The 9795-nt window shown below is 36.7% G+C and overlaps 1 protein-coding gene across 8 annotated transcripts in view; it reads left to right on the plus strand.

Annotated features, from left to right (window-relative positions):
- CDC27 (cell division cycle 27) overlaps positions 1 to 4357 on the plus strand; it is a gene marked incomplete at its 3' end in the record, with an annotated part of 34114 nt that extends 29757 nt beyond the window's left edge. For 5 of the 8 annotated variants that reach the window (XM_081162635.1, XM_081162632.1, XM_081162633.1 and 2 more), the window contains exons 18-19: positions 102 to 258; positions 1347 to 4357. In XM_081162635.1, the coding sequence (XP_081018761.1) occupies positions 102 to 258; positions 1347 to 1429 (240 nt within the window). Of the gene's footprint in view, positions 1 to 82; positions 259 to 1346 lie in introns of those variants that run through there. The other 3 variants (XM_081162637.1, XM_081162638.1, XR_014000568.1) reach the window with 2 other exon arrangements.
- Between the last annotated feature and the right edge of the window lie 5438 nt (positions 4358 to 9795).

A 9795-nucleotide genomic window follows, 5' to 3' on the forward strand; every position in this document is an offset into this window, starting at 1 on the left:
AGCACATAAATCAGGAGCTGAATTTAAATTATAAATGTTTAGGATTTTATAGTTGAAGTTCACAACTTAATGGAAAATGTAGTGCTGCTGTTTATTTCTAGGTTTACAAGAAGTTAGGTCAGACGCACCTTGCCCTGATGAATTTCTCTTGGGCGATGGATTTAGATCCTAAAGGAGCCAATAACCAGATTAAAGAGGCAATTGATAAGCGTTATCTTCCAGATGATGAGGAGCCAATAACCCAAGAAGAACAGATCAGTGAGTATCATCCATATGAATTAGGTTTGTCTGTGGTTACTCAAACTAGAGAGCTAGTGAAATACCACATCAGAGTTAAGATGGACCACATGTTTATTTAGTTTTATTTTTCTAACCATGGTATATTCTTTATACCAAATGGAATTTTAGGGAAATTGACAGAGTGACAAAATAAGAAAGTACATACGGAGTCAGATAACTAGTCTCAGTTCTGTTTCAAGTTTGCTGTGTGACTTTGACAAATTCATTGCTGGTTTTTATCTCGGCCTCAGTTTATATTGGCATATGTAACTAATGCCTGCCTTTTTGCTTTTTAGGAATGTAGTGGGGGGAAAGATGATAGATATGATGGTGTGTTGAAAACATTATAAGCGCTATTCTAATGAATAATAAATTTGTGCACATTTTAAGTTATCGACAGATCTGTAGTAGTGGCTATTCAAATTCTCTGTAGCTCTTGCAAATCCAAAATCCAGATCAAGAAAAGAGGAGGGAACAAAATATTCTAGTTTAAGGCAGTAAATACTCTACCCCAAAATTGAGTATGTATCTTAAAATAACTAGTGAAGAACCAAGATTGAATGTGTCAGTATTTTTTAGTAAGAGAATTGAGTAACTTTTGATGAGAGAAACTAAGATGCCTTTGTTCCAAAAAACTTGGCGAAAGGCCTTAATTAAAATTAATTTCTATAATCTCAGTAACCCTTTTTAAACTGAATGTTAAATTCTATATTTCTGTGGACTAGCAGGGACTATCCCCAAAGTGGAGGAAATGTTAATCTTTTTTTAATGCCTCAGAAAACTAGTTCTAATTCCTAGGGTAAGAATGAGGAATTCATTAGGGAGAGGCAGTTTTAGAAGTTAAAACTCTAATTAAAGGTGAAATGCAATAAACTAATCTCAGACCTTGCCGTAAAATAAGGAACTTGAATTGTATTTTATTAAAGGACATCAGGATTTTTAAGGACCTTTATTTAAGGTCTCATTTCTCTGAGTACAGTAGTTTTCCTTGTTTTCATGAACCAACAAGAAATATTTGTCAGACATCTTACTGTGGACTTTTTGTTTTGTTTTGTTTTTTTTTAAAGTGGGAACAGATGAATCCCAGGAGAGCAGCATGACAGATGCGGACGACACACAACTTCATGCAGCTGAAAGTGATGAATTTTAACTTCTGCAGACCAGACTTTTACAACTGGATGTGTGACTAGTGCTGACATGTTTCTTGTCTCTCCATATACTGAGTCTTCACTCTTGAGCCGGCAGTGTCATCATCCATTACTTATACCATGAGTGTGCCACTTTCATTGGACTTTGACTCTACACAGAATGAAAGGCAGTGCAATATTTAGCTGCTAACAAGACTGGCTCCTTCACCAGTATGAATGACAATTTAGGGGGGTAGGGTGGGGAACTTTCTTTTTTCTTTAATCTCCCTTTGCTGGAAAACTATCATGGAAGGAAGAGTTATGTTTTATCTGAAGGAACCATTAGATATGGAAAATAGTGATGAACCAGAATTTCTTGGTCATTTTTCCAGAATTTTGTTTTTATTTGGTTCTGTTCCTGATAAACAGAGTAACTGACCTTCATTTCTAGGTTCTTCAAGAATGGTGTTAGCAAGTGCCAGATGGAACAATAAAAGACATTGCCTATAACAGAATAACTTGATTGCCAAGGAATGTAAATTACCTTAAACTTGCAGTGTCTCCCATAAACAGATGTAATGGGCATATTGGGACTCATGCTTAGGAATCAAATATCCCTCCATGCAGTGTACACTTATTCTTGGCAAGAACGCTTTAATGTCTAACCAAGAATTTTAATTTATTCATCTTGCTTCAAAGTGTTGATCATTGTTGTCATGGTATCACAAACTTTAAAGTTGATCCTTACCATATTGCCTCTTCTCTGAGCTCTGTGGGATCACCTTCAACATTCAGAGATGATAGAGTGGTTGCCCACTGAAAAGCCAAAACAAGCCCCTTAGTAACCACTTAAGTTCACCATAGGAATCAAAATGAGAACACTAAAGTAGAGAGTCTTTAAGAGATCATAATAGTGAAAGCCTTAATACAATTAGAACTGTACCATAACCTTGAGTCTGTGTGTTCAAGACAGTATCCCTTTGACTATTCTAAATGTCTAAGCAGGGTGCAAGAATGTGTACTGACCGTTGGTTGAGGTCATTTCCATTCTTTTCAGCTCTCTCTGCTTCGAATTATTTTCAGTAATGTTTATTACCGTTTACTGAGAGTGATTGGGTTTAAGATACTGGAAATTTTTAGCTTAAAAAAAAAAAGTTCTTATGAAGGAGATGTGTTCTCTCCTGAGTTTGTCATAATATAGGTTGGTGTCTTTGGGCAATGGCCACAGTTTTAAAGACCTAATTATGTGTAATAAAATGGGAATTATTGGAATTTCACAGTAACAGATTTAAAGTCTTAAATTGTGTATCTCCTTTATTGTCATGTATTGAAATTTTTAGAGAAACTAGTTGTTAACATTTTATTAAGTGCCAATGTCAGAATATAACAAATTATAGTTTCTTATGAATGACAGGCCTACAGTTATTATTTTGGACTATTTGATGAAGGACAAACTTATTTACTGGTTCCCTGTATTAGTCAAGCTGTGAAAATGAGGTGGATTACAGAAGATGTGAAAAAAATTTAGCCTATAGACTCAGTAATTTCCTATCATTTACTATTAATCTACTCATTTAAATGTAGATTAGATACTATTATAAATTAATTCAAGTCAGAGTCTCAGATTAGGTATTGGGTGCCAGAGAGGTATTTAACAAAATTTCCTACCTAAATCTATGTATATTGTGCTGCCTTAAAAAACAATTTATAAGAAAAAGGAAAGATTGGGAATAAATGAATTATCATTAAAAATTCCCAAAGGCCAGCACTTGGATTCTAACAAATATTCCATTTTATTACCCATTAGTTCTGTAATATTTAATTTTATATTCTTTTATTTTTTTAATTGGCAAATCATAAGCCAGCTGTATAACAGTATCAAATATAGAGTTTCATAGAAAGCGTCAACCTGAGCTCCATATTACAAAGTCCAGAGAAAGGTAGGCTCAGAAAATAACTTGCCGATATGTAATTAGTTATCTTTTTGTATAGTGGGAATTTACATCCTGTGCCAGAAGTAAGCGAGAGTCTGGTACTAATTTTGAGACCAAGGATAAAAGAATAGTTATGGAAGGCACACCATGGCAATGGTTGACTGAGGGACACTCAGCCCAAGCTTGGCCTGGTTTTATTTTATTTTTCCTCACATTTACTTTCCAAGTCATTTAGGGATTTGAAGCCGTATTACCCACCTAGTAACTGTTTCTGGCTTTCTCTCTTCACCCCGTCCCCCCGCCTGCATGGACTGGGGATCAAACAACCAGAAGAGGGCATATATTTTGATAAGCAAAATGTTTGCTTCAAATTTCAGAAGTAACTTTGAAGGAAATTAAGAATACTAAGTACTTTGACATGTTTTTTTCGTCTCAGCTTTTCACACATAAACATATATGTACACACACACTTTAGTTCAGAAGTTATGTTGTGGCATTGGATATTTTTCACCCTTGGAAGTGGTTCTTAACTCTGGGATTTTAAAAGGTGGAAATATTTTTTCAAGAGAATAATGGTACTCAAAATAAGGAAAGGTGGTCCCTACATTTTCTGTATTTCATTACTTTAAAATTTTTATTTTTCCAAGAACTGCAAGTAACATTTGAACCATGCTGCTGTTGTACCTTAAACAAAAACTCAGTGATAACCAGTCTTTAGTCTATTAAAAATGCTCTTTTTGAAGAAAAAAGATTGGAAGCCTCTGATTAGCCAGAGTATAGTGTGGGTCTTCACTGAGAAATATAGTGACCCGTTTTCTTTGTGAAAACCTTGGGAAATGCAAGTGTGGGTGTGATGTGTGTTCTATTTGCATTGAAACAATGTAATTTTGTGTCTTCTTTTTGCTTTTCCTGACTTATTTCAGAAATTGTACAGTCTTGGGGGGGGAGTCTTTTGTTAATATATTTGCAATTCATTAAAGGATATGGAAAATCCAAATAAATTACTTTTGAAAGCAATTTATAATCAAGTTGTTAAAGCTAAATCAGAGCTGTGCCATCTATATTTTTATAGTAAGGCACAGCAAAATAGTGAAAGGTTAGTTTTATATTCCACAGAAGTCTAGGGCAGTGTTGTTTTTTTAACTTATGCCCTCTTTAAATATAAATATATTTGCATTCTTTTTTAGTATTTAGAGTTTCAAAATATTACAGCAAAAAGTGGTAGTTTTTAGAATATATATTTTTTCAAACTGTAGAAGCCCCTTGACAGCAGCTGCTACTTTGCAAGTCAACTGCTTATTCTCTAATCATGTGATTTCTGAAATTCTTTGAAAGGGACACAAAGCTTTTGTGTTCCAAAAAAAAAATCTTTTAAAAATCAAGATCTGAAAGAAGTAGACTATGAAGACTAAATTTTGCTTTAGTTTGATATCTTGGAGAAAGTGGAGAGAACTGGAGGGTTTTTTTCAGACTTGAAGAAAGGATTAACAACAGAGAAACACGTGAAGTAGGATGAACTAGGCAGATCAGAGGGAACCGGCATTCATAACCTTCCCTAGGGCCTGCCGTTTACTGTCAGCTGGCCAGGGCTAACTAGAAGGATAGGCAGAAAGTGTTCTTTGTCTCGTTTAGCTGCTAATTAATGGTTTATGAAGGTTTGGTATAGGTTTTATTTTTCTTTCTCAGTGCAAACTTGGCTAAATAGCGATATTGAATGAAATCATGATGTGTACTGTGTAACTTGCTTTTTATACAGTATTTTCAATCCTCAACCCTACCTCAGTAAATAAGGTAGGTATTTCTTCTGTTTTACAAAAGAGAAAAACAAGGCTCAGCTATTAGATGATAGAGCTGAACACTTTTGGCAGAATATGTTCAAACTCTTTTAGTCTAGGATTTCTTCGGGAAGTTTCAAATCATGTCTAATGTTAACCATTAGGTATCTTTTCTATCATTTTGAAATTGTCAACTATAGAGTATCATAGAAGTTCAGGCTTTACAAAGGAAACTTTATTCTTTTTTTAAATTGATTTTTAGAGAAAGAGGAAGGGAGAGAGATCAAAACATCGATCAGCTGCCGCCTGTGCAGCCCCCACCCGGGCATGTACCCTGACCAGGAATCCAACTGGCAACTCTCCAGTGCTTGGGACAATGCTCACCCAACTGAGCCACACCGGCCAGGGCAGGACACTTTATTATTAACCATAGATTCAGATCTATCATGTGCATAGTCCTGTGATGAGGCTTTTGATCTGTATCTTGCCCACTCTACTTCTTATACTGAAATTGAAAGTATGTTTATCCCCTCCTAGAGTGATTAGAATTTGCTTTAAAATGTAAGATTTTAAACCCTCAGTTTTCCTTTAGTTCTTACGTACTTTATTACCATTTCCCCTATCACAAGTATTCATTTTATATGGAGTGGAACGCAAGGAAACAGATTTTGTTAGCAAAGGCAAAGGGGAGAATGGCTCTTGTCTCAGCAGCCAAGAGCACCAGCCACACTGCTGTAGAGGAGTTACTGCTTTTTATCAATTGCCTGTATTCAATTTAGTGAACTTTCTTATTCTCAGAGTTTGCAGGGTTTCTAGGTAAGATTATATCTGCAAATAATACCATTAATTCCTTTTTAATCTTGTATGAAACACCTCATTTCTTTTTTCTTTAATTGCTGTGGCTGGGATCACCAATTAAGAGCAGTAGCAGCTATAATAGCAAGCACTCATTGCCTTATTTCCAATCTTAAAATGCTTCTTAATTTTCTCAAGCTTTTAACTCAGTGATATAATCTAAAGCCACTAATATTCAGTATGCTCCCTTTGCTAGTCTCGTCAATCCGCAACACTTAACTCCTACTTCAACTACCATTTATAACATTGATACTCAGTTAAGGTACCTCATTTCTACTGCTACTTTTCAATGGTTTTTATGATGACTAGGCACTGCTGAAATGCATCTATTTTAAAAAGCACATTGAGACTTCTCTGGCTGGAAGACAATGGCAATAGCCTGATTACAAATGTGCCCCTCGCTCTCCCAAAACAATAAAATCAAAATCAAGTAGAACAAATAAAAACACAAGATTCATGCCTCCGTTACTAGAATACTATAACTTCAAGTTGCCCGTAAGTAGAAAGCTTTTCCAGTAGGGACCTTGCTATCACCATAAGCCTGTGGGTGCTGAGACGGGGACGCGGGTAAATCACTCCACCGGACAGCAGAAAGGAGTAGAAGACTTAGAGGAAGCACAGGCAGGATCTACAGGAAAGAAAAAGTGACGTAAATGCGAACTACTGAACACAGGTGGGCACTTGGTGGGCCAGAGCCCGCACTTCAGGAAAAGGTTTGAAAATGTGTGGGACCAAGAACAGCCTCAGAAGCAGTGTTTCTGGGGGAGAATCCGAAGAATCAGATGTGAAGAAGAGGCGGCGGAAGGAAGGGGGAAATAAGACTGGTAGGAAAGAGAAACAAGGTATATTGACCTTCCCTCCCTCGCCAGCAAATGCTTAAACTGCAGAAGAGGGTAGAACAGGCAGATAAGGGCTCTAAAACTAAGAATTCTTGTCCATGAAGTTATTTAGAATGCCATATAGCAGTCCACATGCATACAAAACTATTGCAAAAAGTCAGAAAATGTAAATTAAAGCCTTTCTGATGATAAAAACGTCTCCCCCCAAAACCACAAAGCTAAAGAGAAATAATCCTTTTAAAAGAATGAAAACGTGAAAAGCCACCTTAAATTAGAAAAGAAAAAAAAAAAAGTTGATAAATTCAACTACACTAAAAACCCTTTAAATGACAAAAAAAAAAAAGTGAGACAAATGACAAACTGGGAGGAAATGTTTGCCCACATAATAGATAAAGGGCTAATGTAGACTTATTTTTGAGAGAGAGAAAAGGTATGAGCAATTCACAAAAAGATGTAAAATGGGCCCTTAAACATGAAAAGGTGTTCAACTTCACTCAATAAGAGGTGCAAGTTAAAGCTACATTGGGATACAATTTCTCACCCAACAAATTAACAAAGATTCAAAACTTCAGTCTGCACTCCGCCGGCAGAGCTGTGGGAACAGGCGCCCCTCCGCTGGCGGTGGGGGTGCGGGATGGTGCCCCGCCCCCCCCCAGCAAGATTTGGCCGCGTGCAGCGAGGCTCCATATGCATCAGCACCACCGCTGGGAATCGACCACGGAGAGAGCCTTAAAAACACATTGGCATAAGTTTATTCGTTCTGGCATTATTTGTGATTGCAAACGATTAGAAACTAAATGCCTGAGCATAGGAGATTGGTTGGATAAACCGGTACACACACAACAGAGTGTAGCTGTTAGAAACGAGGACAATCTCCGAACTGTTATGGAATGATTTTCAGGAGATACTAAGTGAAAAGTCAAGTACAAAAGATCAGACACATTTTTTTTTGTGTAAGAAGGGAAGTAAAAACATACATCTATAATCTGCTTCTCAAAAAAAGGAAACACTGGAAGGCTAAATTAGAAACTAGTGACAGTTACCTATAACGGTTGAGGAGGAATGGAGTGGAAAGGATTTGGGAGGGAGTGACACTTCTCTGATTTTCTTTTTAATGATATTTTTACTTTTTTTGTTAATTCTCACTCAGTGATATTTTTTCCATTGATTTTTAGAGAGAGTGGAAGGGAGGGGGGAAAGGGGGGAGGGAGGGAGAGAGAGAAAGAGAGAGAGAGAGAGAGAGAGAGAGAGAGAGAGAGAGAGGAACATCGATGTGAGAGAGACACATCAATTGGTTGGTTGCCTCCCACACATGCCCCAACCAGGGCTGGGGATCGAACCTGCAACCCTTCAGTCTGTGAGCAACACCAGCCAGGGCTATAATATTTTTACTTTTGAGAACATATTAATATGCAAATATGACATAAACATTGTTTGATACCTTTTTTGTTTTTGTTTTTTCACTTAAAACATTTCTAGAGATCACTCTGTAGTAGTACATGTAGGTACATGTAGATAGGACTTCTTTTTTATGGCTGGATACTATTCCATTGTATATCTGATAATAGCAATAGAGCAATAATGATAATGACATTAAATACTTACATAGTAGCTAAACATTATTCTAAGAGTCTTATTTAATTAGCATATTTATTCCTCTCAATGATACTATGCAATAGGTATGACTATTATTCTCATGTTGCAGAGATGGAAACTGAGGCACTGAATGTTTAAATAACTTGCCCAATGTCACAAAATTAGCAAGAAATGGACAAGACCAGCTACCTAATTTGTGGGGTCCAGTGCAAAATAAAAGTGCGAGCCTCTTGTTCAAAAAGCAGGGCAAAAGCGCCATTTAAGGTACTAAAATGTAAAGCTTTTCCCTTTCATAGTCTCTGTATTGACTCGTTAGGGTGTTTCTTGTTATTTAATGTCACCTAAGCAAAGAAAAATTAAAAATTTAAGTCATCAAGCAGGAATTTTACCATCTCTCATTATCTTGTGCACTGCCAGTTTTAAAGATTATTTATTTACCTCATATGTTGAATTCCTGAAGTTATACAATTTGTATTTTGTTGCTTGTACCCGCACATGTATTTTGTTCTTACCAGAATATTGGGAACTCTGGATAAACTAACTCAAATGTTCTGATTTCACTTGCTGTGGGCATGTTCTACCAGCACTCCACTTTCAGCTTACTGACAAGGAACGAAGGACTGAAAGGAAAAGGGACTCTGGGTTCCCTTTTCCTTCTATGTCATAATTTTCAGTATCAGCGATTGGCTAATACAAAGAAATAACACGAGTAAGGAAAAGATATGATACAGTTATTAGTCTTTCATGCTTCTTAGAATGATTGTCTTTTTTCTGGGTTGGAAACGAGTTCTAGTTTGAATGGAAAGCATGGTCTCTCAGGGCTTAACCATACATGTAACACACATACCTGGCACTCATTTTGAATTTTGCTGAGCTCCCGCATTATGAGACCCCCTGAATTCTGTGCTCATGGGGCATCTCAAATGCCTATGTAAATGGGGTGACATGACACCGAATTGTGCATATCTCCTCTGCTTGCTCATGCATTTGCTTCATTACCCCATTGGACTCCATTTATAAAACCCAAGTTCAAAAGTAAAATTATTTAAAATTTCAATATGGCAACAGCAGAGTGTGGGGCCCTTATGAGTGTGGGGCCCTGTGTGACTGACTGCACAGGTCACATGCCCAGGAAGCCAGCCCTGGTGACAGAGCAGGAGCCAAATAATAATTTATTTAACCAGTCCTATAATGAAGTGCACTTCAGTTTTATTTTCTTCATCTTTTGTTATTAGAATGTTTGTTTAAAAACAAATCAGTAACCATCTAGACACAGGTTATCTCAAAAATTGGAAGTAGGGGAATATTTATTATACTTTTTTCATTTTATTTAATGTGCTCTGATAGAATCTTACTTGTAGTCTCTGACTGAGATTCAAGGCTTCTTCCT

This window comes from Miniopterus schreibersii (genome assembly GCF_964146895.1).
Source record: "Miniopterus schreibersii genome assembly, chromosome: 16".
Classification (NCBI taxonomy): Eukaryota; Metazoa; Chordata; class Mammalia; order Chiroptera; family Miniopteridae; genus Miniopterus; species Miniopterus schreibersii.